Here is a 14,828-nt window from a genome sequence, read left to right on the forward strand (position 1 = left end):
GGTGACGCTGGCGAGTGTATGTCACTGAGGTTGCCTCTGATGACATGATATCTCGTCCTGAATCCTGATGCGGCGTGATTGAAAGAGAGGAAGCAGCGCAAGAGTCAGCTACATCGTGTCTCCCTCTCGCTCAGCCTGGGCTCGATGCTCAGCCAAATCAAGTCAAGTCAACTCACCTCATCTTCAACTCGAAACAGGCAGCACCTTGTTCTATGACATAGCGTATCGTGCCAAGCCTTCTCTACAGCCTCGAGGAGGGCGCAAGAGGAAGGGTCCGGCTGGATGGAGCCGATCAGGTGAGGGGAAGGCGAGCAAGCTCAGCCTAATCAACACCAACACCAACACCAACACAACCCGGCTACGCCTCGCCGCTCGAGTCGTGCTGACACGAGTGCATTGGCTAAGCTCTGCCCCTGATTTGGGTGAGCGGATGGGCGATGATGAAGAGGATGATGATGAGGGGCGGAGGGGTGTGGGGGGGACAAGGTGACGTCCACCCCCGGAGGAAGGGAAAGGGAAACAAGTTTGCCAGGCGGGCGGACGGCTGAGCAACTCCAATCCAAATCCAATCACTCTCCCCCGCTCGCTCGCTCGCTCGACGCGTTTCCCTGTTCGCCCCGCGCGCCACGTGGTTGAGTTGTGGCCCGTGAGCGATGCGGGCGGAGAGGAAGAAATGTCAAGTTGGGTGGAGCGGCTGAAGCATCGCTGAGCCTACCAACCTACCAACGATACAAGGAAATCACCATGGCTGAACCGGGCGTCTCTATGACAGCAGCTGGTCCTGCATCGCACGTCGATCTGGTCCCTCTCCTCGCCCAGCTGGAGGAGGAGAGAGCCCTTTCTGAGGTGAGGCCGTGCGGGGACGGGTGGCGAAGAGAGAGGAGATGGGATTGCTGATCCAGCCTACACTTCTCGCGTGGGGTGTGGCTATATGCGGCGGCGACAGAACATCCGCACGAAAGCCAAGGACATCGAAGCTGTTCAGCGTCAACTCCAAGCAGGGTTGAATCGTGTGCATTCCACGCCGGCTGAGCAAGGTGAGCCACCAGCCCTCCCTCCCCTCGTCCACCCTGTAGCCTTACACCCCTCCTCCCCGCCAAACCATCAGTCCCGCAACTGGTCTTCTCCCTCTCCCCCCTCTTCACGCAACTTCGCTCCCAAATCCACTCCGTAGCCGCCCTAGTCCCGGCCAACCAATTCTACAAGTGGAACGACTGCTGGTCCTTCTCCCTCCAACGAAGCTCGTACTGCGCTTGTCTGGCCTACTGGCTCACAACGGGTCGACTCATCACCAAAGAACAGGCTGCACAACTACTCGGACTGGACGCTCAGTCGTCGCCAGAGAACGTAGGGAGGATGGAACTGACTACGGAAGAGTACCTCCATTCCCTCATTAGTATGATCAACGATTTTTCCCGCCTGGCAGTAAATGCCGTAACGATGGCCGACTTTGCCACCCCGCTCAGGTTGAGCGAGTTTGTCAAGGAGCTCCATGCAGGGTTTGGGGTCTTGAACCTCAAGAATGACTCGTTGAGGAAACGATTTGATTCCATCAAGGTGCGTGTCCCGCGTCGCCCCGGCCTACAAGAGGCTAGACGAAAAGCGTGGAACTGATCCACCTCGCCCCGCACACTGCCAGTACGACGTGAAACGAGTCGAGGAGATCGTGTACGATGTCTCGCTGCGTGGACTGCTCAAGGACCGCTCGCCCGAATGGGACCAGAGGGGGTTGGGCGTCATTGTCGACGAGGAGCGGCGCGCACAGGTGTGGGCCGCTCTGTGTGGGACGGGCAAGGACGAGAGGTGAGGACGCCAAGGCTGTACTGTACGCCCTCTGGTGAGCCACGAGGAGAGCCGAAGCGAGGCAATGACGGGGGATATGAGCTGACCATCTTGATCTCCGCAACGACAGGGACGCGGACGCTGATAGACGCCAGGTCAAGCGTGCACGCCACGAGTAGACGCTTCATGAATATGAATGACATGCGCACGCACCCTCCCACGCGGCTACCTGCGCTTCTTCTTGCTCTTGCCCTTGCCACCCTCATCGCTCTCGTAGCCTCCTTTGCGCTGATCAGCCCTCGCGGCCTTCTTCTCCATCTCATCCCAATCCATCCCTTCACTCTCATCGCTGTCCAACCCAGCATCGCTCCCCGACCCACTCTCAGATCCACTCTCATCAAAGTCACTTCCACCATCATCGTCGTCTTCATCCTCGCTATCCTCACTACTCTCAGCATCAAACGCATCACTCTCCTCATACGCGCTTCCTTCCTCGCTCTCCTCATCGCTGCTCCCACCATCCTCGTCACTCGACCGCAAGAAGCTCCACCCGCCATTGACGAAGAACTCGTACGGGTCATCCTGGATCGTACGGAGGATCTGGTTCCACTGCAGGTTCACCGGCCCCTCTGACACGAGGATATCCACCGAGTCCAGCCACTCCTTCACATTGTCCAACGCCTGCGTAGGGATCGAGTTGATGTGCAGTGGCGGTTTGGCAAAGTCCTTGAAGACGAAGACGAGGTCGAAGTTTTTGAGCCCGTACTGCACGCGCTCCAGATGCGCGATTTCCACCTCGCTGAGCGTCACGACGGTAAACGGCGAGTCGGTCAAGTGGACCAGGCAGTCGCTCGTCGGTGCGAGCCACACGTTGGTGCGGAAGGGAACGCCGTCGAACCCTAGCTCGCGATAGGGCGTGTCCACGGTCAGATCGTCGGCGGCCTCGGCCACCGCCTCGGCGAATCGCTTGAACTCCTTGTTGAGCTGAACGCGGCGACGACGCTCTTCCTGCTCGAGCTCCAGCTCGTCCTCGTCCCCCGCTCGATATTTGCGCTTACGGTTGCCCGTCTCGTCGAACTGGACGTCGCTCGCCTCGCGGTAGAACTGGATGTCCTTCGTCTTCTTCTTGCCGATGATGATCGGAGCCTTGAGGTGGAAGTGCACGATGACGATCAGCTCCTTGTCGCAGGGCTGGAAGAACATGTGCTTGACATTGTTGAAGAGGACGTCAATCTTCTGGTCCTTGAGCGGGCTCGCGAATCGCAGACCGTTTTGGTGGATCTCCAAGTCACCGGGCACGCGCTTCCCCTCGAGGGCTGGGCGGGGAAAGACTTCGCGGAGAGAAGTGACGCGACCCTTGGTGACGATGAGTTTGTCCTGCTCTACCACGTCGGAGAGCTCCTTCTTTTCGGCCTCGCGCTTCGCGGCCTGCTTCTTCAGCTCGGTAATGTCCTTGAAGAGCTCGGCAAAGTGGTACGTGTCCGAAGAGCGGAACGTCATGGAACGCACAAAGGTGGCGTCCGGGTCTTCGAAGGGAGTGTCGTCCTTGCGGCCTGCGATCTGGCCGGGCGAGATGAAGTTGAAGCGACTGCGGCGCGCGTGTGCGTGCGCGGGGGCAAGCAAGGAGGAAGGTCAGCTTAGCGGCCGCAACAACGTGCTACGTCACGCAGCGCGCACTCACAGATACGTAAACTCGCCCTCCTCATTCTTGCTGACATTCTTGAGCGTGTTGATGTGGAAGGGAACCGCGAAGCCGTAGATGGGCAGGATGATCGAGCTGTTGCGCACGTCGACCATTACCTTGAGGTCTTGCGCCTTCGTTGGAATGAGCTCGGCGCGCTTGTACGACTCAAACTTCTTGAAGCTGCGCGTGCGTGTCGCGAACACAGTCATGGGTCAGTCACTCCTGGCGATGGTGCGCTGCCTTTCGCCGCACACGCGACTCACGTCTTGCCCTTGTCATGTCCTCCCTCCCCTTCCTCATCCGCATATTTCCTCAACCCCTCCTCCTGCTTCCCCACGGCCAACTCCTGCTGATGCTCCCTAATCTTATTCGCGACATTCGCATCCATCTGGTTCTGGCTCTTATTCCTCAACACCTTGCCGCCAGCAGTCACATTCTTCTTGGGGCTGTTGCGCTCCTCCACCTCTTCCTCCTCGTCCTCCTTGTCCTGGTAGAAGAACTGCTCACTCGCATTCTTGACGCGATCCGTGAGGAACTGGGCGGGTGCGCCGTCGTCTTCGCCGAGTCGCAGCGTGTCGATGAGGAGGAGAGAGTAGGTCGAGCCCTTGTGGTTCGGGTCGTCGAGGCCGCTGAATCCGAGAGAGAGGGACACGGTCATGCTTGCTTGAAGGGGAAGGTTGCACTTGTTGCCCAGCACGTAGGCCGCGTCCCTGAACTCGAGCCCGATGGCAAAGCCCGCATTTTTGACAAAGTGCTCTGCGAGGTCTGGTTTGCGACTCGACACGTACTCTCGCGCCGCGGCATAGATCTCTTTGCCCGTCTTGCCCGGTCGGAGGTGCTTCTCCACTATCTCGCCCTGGAGCTCCCACAAAAATGTAAATGCCTTCTGCTGGCTCTTGTGCGGGTCCACGAGCCACGTCCTGCCAATATTGGCGTTGTAGCTGCGGTACTTCATTCCCATAGACGCCACCACCACGCCTCCCCCTTCGGCGGCCTCGATGCGTTTGTTAGTGGAAAGCGCAGAGGGGCGTAGGTCGTACTCTCCGCCACTCTGGATGATGGGAGTATAGGCCCAGTCCGCAAGACTCATATCCGCTTCGCTGAGTGACCCTTTTGCCTTCTTCCAGAACTTGTCGTCATCCAGGACCCCCTCGAGTCGAGCTGCGAGCTTCTCGTGCGTGACCTTCTTGCCTCCATCGAGGATATCGCTGATCTCATCGACGAACTTTGTGCTCATGACGCGCGAGGTGAGTTTGGCTGCCATGCGGAGGTGAGCCAGCTCTGCGTCGTCCTTGGGACCCCAGATGACGCCCATGGCTGGTCCCACGTCCTGCTCTTGGAATCCTTCCTTTGCCTTTACCTCGTCAAAGGCGGATCGCCACTCGTCTGCCATCTTTCCTTGCGACTCGTCCTTGGCAAACACGCCGATGGACTTGCCTGAGCTGCTGAGCGCGGCGATGACGTCTTGCCACACCTTTTTGTTGGCGGCATCGTCTTTGCTGCGCTTGAGGACCGAGACTTTGAGGCCGCCGGCGCCGTCCAACGATTCGAGGTATTTGGCTGAGCGTATGGCGGGAGGGGAGAAAGACGATGTGAGTTGACGAAGAGCGAGGTCACATCGCGCGGGCACCTACCCTTGTTGGCGCTGCATACAAAGGTAATGCCTTCGCGCGTGATGAGCATCATAGTAGAGGGGAACTCGTAGCCCAGCAGCCAGATCTGTGCGGGTGCCATGCAACATGTCAGCATAAAGCCGCCCGCATGAGCCCCTCAGCGCCTCTGCTCACATGCAGGCTGGCCGTCTTCTGGTAATTGATCTCATCGGATTGCCCACCAAGCAAGATGAGCATCGAATCGACACTGCGCAGAGCACCCAATGCCTCATTGGAGGCATCCTCGTCTTTTGCCTTCCACGCGCTGATGATCTTGTTGAGTCTTGACCCAAAGAGGGCCTTGTCAATCTTAACCTCGTCTGCCATGATGGCGTGGCAGGAGGGTGAGGGTGAGGGCGAGGGCAGGCGGTGGTGGTGATGAGGAGAAGGAAAGAGACGTCGATGCGCCTGCCATCCATCCGCCCGTCCGCCTATTCGACGTCAAGGGCGTGCCTGCCTCCCGTCTTGCGTGGATCGCGTCGAGGAAGTGGCGCGCCGCCCCGCCTGACGAGACGGAGACCAAGTCGAGCCTTGGCTGGCTCAGCCCACCTGCCCGCCTCTGAACGCGACTCCAACACGACGGACGGACAGACAGACGGACAGACAGAGCGGGAAGGAGGGCAGCGGCCAAGCTGAGCATCTTTGATTCCCATCCACATCCACATCACGCATCGCCACCGCAATGCCACCCACCACGCCCCGTGCAGTGGACACATCCGACCCTACCTTTTCCCCTCAAGCACTGCGCATCGTTGACCTACGCGCCTTGCTCTCGGGTCATGGCGTCGTCCTCCCCTCTTCGGCACGAAAGGCTGATCTAGTCGAGGCAGTCGAGGAGCATATAATGACACCCCAGCGTATGCGGGCGAGGCGTGGCGATGGAGCAAAGATCAAGGCGGATGAGCAGGAGGAAGACGATAGCGAAGAAATGGCCAATTTTTCGCACGAGAACCCTTTTCAGGCTTCACCCAGCTTGCACAAGGGGAAGCGACAGCAGCAGCAGCAGCAAGGGCCGAGGAAGAGCGTCCCCACCGCTTCGACTTCGCGACCTTCTTCCAGCTCAGGCGGTGCAGCGGGTCAGCAGAGGCGCAAGACGATGGATCCTTCAGCCATGGCGGCGAGAAAGCCATCCACATCCACGTCCAACGGGATCGCGCGCAGCTCCTCCTCTTCATCGAAGCGCGCACCATCCTCCTCCTCGTTCAAGGCCAAATCGGCAGCATTCGACTCTTCTCCACCCCACTCCCCCTCATATACCTCCTACGTTGACCCCTCCATCGCAGCGGGCGGCTCACCCGAAGGATGGTCCTCTCCCACCGAGGAGAAAGAAAGAGCTCCCCTCGACACGCGCAAGCCTGCGCACGCACAGCGCTCCTCTCCTCTGCTCGCCTCGAGAAGGAAGAGTGCCCGCAAGCTAAGCATCACCCGCCCGCATCCGCCAAGGGACGCAGTGGCCATCATCGCCACCATTGCACGATACGTTGTCGCCCTTCTAATGGCTGTATGGTACCTTTGGTATGCGAAGGAAAGCCACGCGATAGGCTACTGTGACACTGGCACGAGCACGCACACAAATTCATACCTCAACCAGCAAGCAGCGCAACGTCAATTGCGCAAATCCTCAGACGATCAGACCCTTGTGGACCTTGTGGTTCCCTCCTTCCTCCAACCAGGCTGCACTCCCTGCCCCGCGCACGCACACTGCTCCAGCGGTGCGCTACTTGGCTGCGAATCAGACGAATATGTGCTTCGCCCTGCGCTCCTCTCCCACCTTCCTGGAGTGGCGAGACGGAGCGTCCCGCATGGGTGGCAGGCGAGCAGCTGTAGGACGGACAGTCGACGCCTCGAGCTGATAGATGAGTTGGCGGATGAGATCTTCCGGCGAGTGGCGGGGCATGTAGGTGGGGTCATCTGCGGTCGCGCGAAACCGTCGGCGAAGCTGCTCAAGTATACTTTTGGCACGAAGAATGCCGCCGCCGCAGGGCCGGAGTGGCGTCGCGCCTTGCTGGCTAGCGATTTGCGAGCCCAGCTGCGGGAAGCAACGAGGGGTAACGAGGGGATAAGCGACGAGTACTTTGCCCATCTGTGGAGTGCAGCATTGCAGGAGTTGGAGGATGAGCATCCCGCGAGCGGCCGCGACTCCGTTTGGCAATCACTCCTCATCGAGAACGGGGAGAATCAGGATCAGGAACGACTCCTCCTCGTCTCCCTCTCCGCAGCGCGCATCCCCTTCACCTGCAGGCTACGCCTCTCCTTCTCCTCCTTCTTGCGTCGCATCTCCGGGCCAGTAGGTCTCCTCTCCCTCCTCCTCGGAACAGCAGCATGGCTACGCAGCCGTTTCCGTCGGTCGCGCAGTGAGGCCCGGCTGGTCGAGGGTCTAGTGGAAGAGGTGACGACGAGGCTGGCGCAACAGGCCCTCGAAAGTGCTTTGGCCGATTCCTCCATTGGTCTTGAAGAGGTGCCCCCTTACTTGCCTGTTCATCAGCTGCGCGACTCGCTACTTTCCTCCTACAAGAGGGAGTTGGGCAGGGGGAGAGGTCGCGTGGTATGGACCGCGGTGACGAGGCGAGTGGAGGCGAACAGTAATGTTCGGACTGGGATGAAGAGGTGGAAGGGAGAGTGGATGCGCGTTTGGGAGTGGGTGGGGGTTGTGGGGGGCTCGGGCTCGGGCGCGGGTGCGGGAAGTAGGCCTTCCACGCCTAGGGCTAGTAGGCCGGGGAGTGTGAAGGGTATTCAGAGTGGGGAGGAGGTGCTGCAGCAGCAGCATGACGGGGAGGGGCAAGCTGTTGCAGAGGGTGCTGTGGAGAAGGGTGAGTCTGGTGAGCAGCCAGAGATGCAAGAGAAGGTGGAAGGCAAGGCGTACTTGTGATGTAGCTTCAGGGCGACGTGGGCTGGGTTGTCTCGAATTATCATTCGCCTATCCATCGCTATCGCTATCGCTGGCGCCCCTTAGTAGCCTCAGAAGAAGTAGCACGTGTATAACAACGATGGTATTGATCGAGAGGAATGTGAATATGTATCTGGCACGCAGGGCGCGATTACGCCAGACGACGCCTCGATGTAGAGGCTACGCCATCCCCTCCGCGTGTTGGTCTGCTGCCACCTCGACCCAGTCGTTGCGCTTGACGCTGTTGCTGCTGCTGTTGTTGCTGCTGCGGAACGCGAGGCTGCTGACGTTGCGGGCGTGTATCGTACTCATCTTCATCGTCCTCCTCCTCATCATCATAGACGTCCCGCTCGTCCCGCGCCAAACTGGTGCGAGGACGCTTTAGCGGGGCTGCCGCTGATGCGGCTGCCAGCCTGGAGGAGGACGACGACGCTGACGCGCGAGCAGTCGCAGAGGGGAGCGATGTGCGTGAAACCCCGCCAGCACTGCGACGACGCTGTGGAGGAGCTGGCTGCTCGTAAAGATCGTCCTCCTCGTCCTCTGCTTCCTGCCCCTCCTCGTCCTCCCACCCACTTCCCCGCTCCATCAGCGGCGCAAGCACGCTACCACCCACCACCTCCTCGCCCTCCCCACTGCTCTCACTCGCCCCCTCGCCAACCCCAAGACCAACCCCACCGCCCTTCCTCCTAACGACACTCCTCTCCAAGACCCCCAAAAATCGCTCCGCCTCCCTCAAATTGCCCCCCGCCTCTCTCACAAAATCCACAACAGTCATCCGGTCCACGCCATACTCGCTGGCCAGCCCAACAAAGTGTCTTTCCAGCTTAGCACGGGCGCGTTTAAGTTCGCCGGCAAAGGGAGCGAGGAAAGGCTGGAGTTGGTGGGTGTGGGCGAATCCGAAGTCTTTTGCTAAGAGGAGAAGGGAGGTAGTGTAGCGCGCTTTGGCTAGTTGGAGGTCCACCGAGGTGGTGTTGGGATTGTGCGACGTTGAAGTGGAAGCGTCCGGGCGATGAGGCGGGCGAGATGAACGCGAGGAGCGGTCCCGGTCCCGGTCCCGATCGATCCCGGTGCGGGAGCGTGATGTGTCGCCACCAACGGCGCCGAGGTGAGAAGGAGGGTAGGAGCGTTCCCTCCCCGCACTTCGTTGCAGCTCATCCCCATACGCCGAGCGTGAGGCGCTCGCCCTCCTCTGAACCGATACGGGCAAGGCTTCGTGGCCACTCCGGCTACCACCAGACGAGACGCGACGCATCCCAGTCGCACCTCCACCGCTGCCACTGCCAGTGCGACCAGCCTGGCGCGAAGATGATGGGACAATGATGTTGGTCGAGCCTTCCCGGCTGGGATGACGTGCAGAGGGAGGGAGGTGGCTTTGCCCCCGCGGCGTGCGACGCATTGCCATTGCACCGCCGAGGTCGTGTGCGGGCGCAGGCCCGGTGGGGAGTCTCGACGTGCCAGAGTGGGGACGACGACGGATGGCTTGTCGTGCTTCTATCTCCTGCATCTCATCTTCTTCCTCTTCGTACCTTTCCTCTTCCTCTCCCTCCTCGCCAAGGTCATATCCACGCTGCCTCTCCTTCTCCCTGTGACGCTCCACCAGGCGCGCTTGTCGCTCATCCTCCTCTTCTGCACGTGCCAAAGCTTGCGCTTCGAAGTCGTCGTCCTCCGGGGGAGCCTGGTCACCATTTTCCAGCGGATCCACGAGATGGTCGTCTTCGTCGCGGGAAAAGTCGTGGAATGCGATATTCTGGTGGCTGGGGATGCGCGGTGTGCCCGCAGCGGCTGCGTTTGCGGCTGAGGTACGAGCAGCTTGCGCGTGCGGCGTGTTGCGTTTCGTCGAAGCGGGAGCGGCGACGGCAGGGAGGGCGGGCATCTCTGCCCCTCCACCCATACTACCATCCATGGCGTTGGGCGTCTTAGTGCGCTTACGAGGAGGCGGTGTGCTAGCCACCGGTCGTGATGGGGGAACCCCAACGACATTGCTCCTGCTGGCGCTGGCGCTGGCGCTGGCGCTGGCGCTGGGCTCTTCATTCGCCTCCTCCTGCTCCTCCTGCTCCCGCGCAGCAGCCTCATCCTTCAATTCTTTGAGCGTGACCTTATCGCCGAATTTTTTCTTCATGAAGGCGTGAGACAGCTGTGCCTTGGACATGGTGACTTCCGTTTGAGAGCGACGTGGTGAAGGCTGCGTGGGCTGTGCTTGAGGTTCGATGGGCGGGACTGCTGCTGCTGCTGCTACTGCTTCCTGCTCTTGCCTCTGCTCGTCGTCAATTGGGAAGTCGGCTGGCGGCTCGTCGATTGGAGGCGGGGAATGAATGGGAGGTGGTGATGCTTCGCGTTGAGGTTGCTGCTGCTCTTGCCGCTGCTGCTGCGAAGAGCGTCGGGTGTGTTGCGTCTCCCTATGTGAGCTGGCCTGCGGAGGTGGCGTAGACTCGACCGCGAGCGTACGCGAGCCGGGCACCGTCTTGGCTACCCCCGCGCCACCGCTGCTCCTTTTCTCCCTCTGTTGCACATGCGACTGCACCTCTTCGCTGGGTGAAGCGCGATCGTATCCTTGCTCTTGCAAGCTCTCCCCCTCCTCCATTCGTTCCTTCATCGCGGCCTTGGCCGAGTGATGCTGCGCGCGCTGATCCGCATCTGCACCGAGGGCCGCTTCAACGTCGGCTGAGTCATCCTCCTCTCCTTGAACGGCTTCCGCCTCGTTGTCGGACACGATCTCGTCTTGCTCCTCGGCGGCCTCCTCGTCTTCATCGTCGGACATGTCCTGCTCAAATGCAGCGAGGGCGTCGTCGAGCATTCCCTGAACCTCGGCCGGTATCGCACCTGCGGGCAGCGAGACCACCGACGTCTCTGCAGTCGGAACTGCTGCGAGGTCGCCGATACCGTTCTGCTCCCCGCCCACGATAATGCCGTCCTCTTGCTCACCTCCCACTGCTGGCTCGTCCTCGTTCTCTCCATCCGCGTACTCCCCGAGCACAAGGCGCACAAGTGCTGCCTCCATGTACGCCCACAGATTCTTGGCGATATGCTCCGCGAGGAGCTTCTGCCTCTCCTCGCTCGCGTCAGGCTCTAGCTTTTCAGCGGTGCGCATGGATCCCTCTTCCTGCTCGTGTACGTACGTACAGACCTCGAGGAGCTTCTTCTGGTCGTCCATGCCCGTCGGCGGCTCGCCCTTAACGGAGAGGTGCTTGATAAAGCGGAGATGCTTGTGTTTGGCGAGGACAGGCGCCTCGTTATAGAAGCCATCGATGATGGTCTCGATGTCGTCCATGAGAAGATCGATCAGATGGTCCTTGAGCTCCTGCGAGATCTTTGTCGCCGTGGAGGCGCCCACCCCGTCTGGCCAGCCGTCCACGGGCCTGCTCTCTTCCCGCACGCCGGCGGCGCGACGCATCGCTTCCTCCTGTACTGCTGCCCGCCTCTCTTCCACCATCTCGTCTACCCGGTCGACGATGCCATGCGGACGGTAGCCTAGCACGCTCCTATTGGTTGGCGGGTGCGTTGGTGGCTGTACGCGACGAGCCGTGCCTCCCGCAGGTGCGCCTGAGCTCGAGACGATCGGATCATCCTCGTCCTCGCCTTCAAAGCCGTCTGCGTCGTCGTGCTGAGCGCGCGGCGCGACCTTCCTCGACGAAGGCGATGCAGCTGCTCCTGACGTGGATGGTTCTCCCTCTGGGATGTTGAACGCCTCTCCGACGTATTGATTCTCTCCAATCTTGAGCCTCGCCGGCAGTTTGATAGGATTGACGCCCGTCTGCTTATACTCGTCCAACTTGGCCATCAGGTTGACACCTCTCGCCATGTTGTCACGGAGCCACGAGACCCAGGAACCGGGAGTATGTCTGCCATGCTTAGCCGTGAGCACCTCGGCGATCTTACGCCCACCAAATGCGTGCGGCGTGATCATGAGCTCCTCGAGGGCATTGTAGCGATCCACGACGGTGTAGGGTTGTTTGCCCGGTCGGTTGACGGGTTGGTACATGACTCCCAGAGAAGGATTCTTGGATGCCTCGGTACGCATCAGCTGCGCCATGCGACGGTCCGAGAGTTCTTGAGCTTCGCGCTGTCGCTTGATGCGTTGCTCCATTTCGTCGAGCTGCGTGATCGGTGAGTAGGCTGGGTTGCTTGTGTTCTGCACGAGGGAGGCCTTGACCGAGTCTGTGACCCCTGTATACAAGTAGCGCGAGGGAATAGAATCGTTCAGTGTCTGCATATATCGAGCTCTTGCCTCGGGCTTTTGCTCACAATTTGGTCCCACGCAGGGCAGAGGTGTGGGTAGATTGTGGACAGAGCGAAAGAGCTCTCGTGCCTGATCTGACATGGATGCCGTCTCGGTATCGATGACGACGATGTCTGCCTTGGCGAATCGATCTGCGACTTTGCCGCCATGACGACGGATGGACGAGACGTACTTTGGGCGATCAGGAAGGCGCAGTGGCAGGTGGATGGCCAAGGAACGATCTGCAGTCGGATGCCAGAAGATCCTGGCTCTGCCAGCGTCCGGAGCATCTGAGTCCGAATGATGACTCGGCACTGCCATGATGGGCAGGCCAGGACGCTACCAGCGCGAGATGATGATGATGATGATGATGATGTGGTTGAGTTGGGAAGTTGAGAAAGTTGAGTGGCAGCGAGCGAGTCCTACTTCCGTGATCCTCTTGGCCGCGTCGCGTTCAGTCTCGCAGCTCGACGGAGAGAGTGCGAGGGCAATCCAATCCAATCTCGCAGGCCATGCGGCCGCCGCCCGGCTCTCTGAGCTGCCTCTGGCTCTGGCAGGGCGCCTGCCGTTGAGACCCAAGTGCCGCCTGCCCGCCCCCTCCCGCCCTGGCCCTCCCTCGTCGTCGTCGACTCTTGTCAACTCGGATGGCTCGTGCTTGCCTTTGGGTCGTGCTGAGGCTGAGCCCGAGCCTCCGCCCACCACGGCCCTGTCCGCCCGCCCAACCGCATCCACACTCTCATCTCCTCACCACCATCAAATCGCGATACGCTGCTGCGCCTTCGTATCAAGACTATCCTCAGCCAACCCATTACACGACAGCAGAGCTAGGCGACATGCGATCCAAGTTCAAGGACGAGCACCCTTTTGGTGAGTAGCGGTCGAGCGCAGCACACGAGGGCTCCACGTACGCCGAGGTTGTTGCTCCTCACGCAGCGCAGCGCATAGGGGGCGGTGATGAGAGTGTCACAGCGCGTGATGCGTAGTGCTTCTTCGTCTGGCTCTCATATGAGGTCATGTCGATCAGCTGCGCCACCATTGCTCCTGATTGTATTACTTGCGTATCACCCCACCCCTTACCCTTCGAGTGGCGCCATCCTCCGTTCACCCATAGCTGCGCAGCATCTGACGCAGCCGCCCCTTTTGCCCAATCTCGCCGCTCACAGAGAAGCGCAAGGCCGAAGCAGAGAGGATCCGTCAGAAGTACCCTGACAGGATTCCGGTGAGCAACATGCTGCGGCCCCTCTCAAGCTGTTGCCCGCCTGTATGCTGACCAACTCGCATCGTCGCTGTTGTCTCAGGTCATCTGCGAAAAGGCAGACCGAACGGACATCCCTACGATTGATAAGAAGAAGTACCTCGTCCCCTCGGTGAGCATGCAGAATTACAATTCCATCAGTACTTACTCCTCTGACCAGTCATCCCCACACTCTCTCTCATGTCGCGCTCCGCCAGGACCTCACCGTAGGCCAATTCGTCTATGTGATCCGCAAGCGCATCAAGCTCGCGCCCGAAAAGGCCATCTTCATCTTCGTCGACGAGGTCCTGCCCGCCACAGCTGCTCTGATGAGCGCCATCTACGAGGAGCACAAGGACGACGACGGGTTCCTCTATGTCAGCTATTCAGGGGAGAATACGTTTGGGCGCAGCGAGTAAGGGGAGGACAGGCTTCTCTTCTCTACGTCAAGCACGTCAACTCGCTCCAGTCTCCACGACGACCACGACTACCTCTCTCATGATCCGACTTCGACCTCGACCTTGTCTTGATCCCGATGGCAGCCTTGTACTCATACGAATTCGCGATGGCAGCGATCAGCATGCGCGAGGAGAGCAGTGATGGAGGGCAACGACGTCCGAACAATATGTTGCCCCTAATGCTCCCCGCCATCTAGCTTGGCAAGGGCTCAACGGGCTGGAGTAGCCGCCTGCCCGAACTCGTCGACGTCCTCGTGTATGCTACCCGTCGTCTCATCACCATCGCGCGCGCGCCCGCTCTCTCGCTCTCCTCTCAATATCACGCCTTGATCGCTCGATCGTTCGCTGCGACTGTGAAGTCTATTCTGTCTATTTGCTTCCAATCATCACGCCCGTCTCACGGCCTCTCCTCCCCCTGAATAGTCACCATCAACTTGAGCATCTTCCCCCCATCCTCCCCCTCCCTCTCAACCCACTCAGCCCTCACGAAGCTCAGATCCTCGCAAACGAAATCCGCTCCAGCATCCCACATCCTCCTCTTATCGTGTGTAGTCCCCAACCCAAGCACACGACACCCAGCAGCCTTCCCCGCCCTCACCCCAGGCGGGGCGTCCTCCACCACCAAGCAGCGGTGGGGATCAACGCCCGAAAGCTCTGCGCCCAGCAGGTACGGGTCAGGGGCGGGCTTCCCCCGTGAAACGAGGTCGCTGGTCACAAAGACGGTAGGAGGGGAAGGCGAGGCACCCGATGCCGCAAACCCTACGGAGGCGTAGGCGCGCGTGGCTGAGGTGACTATTGCCCAGCCGGGCTTGCGAAGCGGGTATGAAGGGTGCGGGACTGAGGTGATCTGAGCGCGCCCGTGCAAGGAGGGGGAGAAGGAGCAGAAGGAGTTTGGGTGGGGGGGGGGGGGGGGGG

At 60.2% G+C, this 14,828-nt stretch overlaps 6 protein-coding genes across 6 annotated transcripts in view; 3 read left to right on the forward strand and 3 right to left on the reverse strand.

The window, feature by feature from the left end:
• The first annotated feature begins 731 nt into the window (after positions 1-731).
• Positions 732-2,299, forward strand: BDZ90DRAFT_231249 (Translin). The gene is made up of 5 exons (XM_025505780.1): positions 732-846; positions 947-1,037; positions 1,109-1,557; positions 1,640-1,837; positions 1,913-2,299. Exons 1-4 carry the CDS (start codon positions 745-747, stop codon positions 1,805-1,807), a joined length of 810 nt encoding a protein of 269 aa, XP_025362866.1. The 5' UTR covers positions 732-744; the 3' UTR covers positions 1,808-1,837; positions 1,913-2,299.
• BDZ90DRAFT_250668 (putative SPT16-general chromatin factor) lies at positions 1,940-5,512 on the reverse strand. Its single transcript, XM_025507702.1, has 5 exons — positions 5,254-5,512; positions 5,101-5,185; positions 3,730-5,026; positions 3,464-3,646; positions 1,940-3,370 (listed from the first exon to the last, which is right to left on the reverse strand). Exons 1-5 carry the CDS (start codon positions 5,443-5,445, stop codon positions 2,008-2,010), a joined length of 3,120 nt encoding a protein of 1,039 aa, XP_025362867.1. The 5' UTR covers positions 5,446-5,512; the 3' UTR covers positions 1,940-2,007.
• Positions 5,513-5,769: 257 nt separating this feature from the next.
• BDZ90DRAFT_231252 (hypothetical protein) lies at positions 5,770-8,149 on the forward strand. The gene has a single exon (XM_025505781.1). The coding sequence runs from the start codon at positions 5,801-5,803 to the stop codon at positions 7,985-7,987; it is 2,187 nt and encodes a 728-aa protein (XP_025362868.1). The 5' UTR covers positions 5,770-5,800; the 3' UTR covers positions 7,988-8,149.
• Positions 7,970-12,610, reverse strand: BDZ90DRAFT_231253 (hypothetical protein). Its single transcript, XM_025505782.1, has 2 exons — positions 12,248-12,610; positions 7,970-12,169 (listed from the first exon to the last, which is right to left on the reverse strand). Exons 1-2 carry the CDS (start codon positions 12,540-12,542, stop codon positions 8,157-8,159), a joined length of 4,308 nt encoding a protein of 1,435 aa, XP_025362869.1. The 5' UTR covers positions 12,543-12,610; the 3' UTR covers positions 7,970-8,156.
• A 349-nt stretch (positions 12,611-12,959) lies between these two features.
• Positions 12,960-14,249, forward strand: BDZ90DRAFT_264254 (light chain 3). Its single transcript, XM_025508629.1, has 4 exons — positions 12,960-13,088; positions 13,385-13,440; positions 13,520-13,588; positions 13,674-14,249. Exons 1-4 carry the CDS (start codon positions 13,055-13,057, stop codon positions 13,872-13,874), a joined length of 360 nt encoding a protein of 119 aa, XP_025362870.1. The 5' UTR covers positions 12,960-13,054; the 3' UTR covers positions 13,875-14,249.
• A 39-nt stretch (positions 14,250-14,288) lies between these two features.
• Positions 14,289-14,828, reverse strand: part of BDZ90DRAFT_231254 (HAD-like protein) — a 1,250-nt gene continuing 710 nt past the window's right edge. The window contains exon 2 of the mRNA XM_025505783.1: positions 14,289-14,760. Coding sequence (XP_025362871.1) covers positions 14,311-14,760 — 450 coding nt within the window. The 3' untranslated portion in view covers positions 14,289-14,310. The remainder of the gene's footprint in view (positions 14,761-14,828) is intronic.

The sequence above is a fragment of the Jaminaea rosea genome, assembly GCF_003144245.1.
Source record: "Jaminaea rosea strain MCA 5214 unplaced genomic scaffold BDZ90scaffold_4, whole genome shotgun sequence".
Taxonomy (NCBI): Eukaryota; Fungi; Basidiomycota; class Exobasidiomycetes; order Microstromatales; genus Jaminaea; species Jaminaea rosea.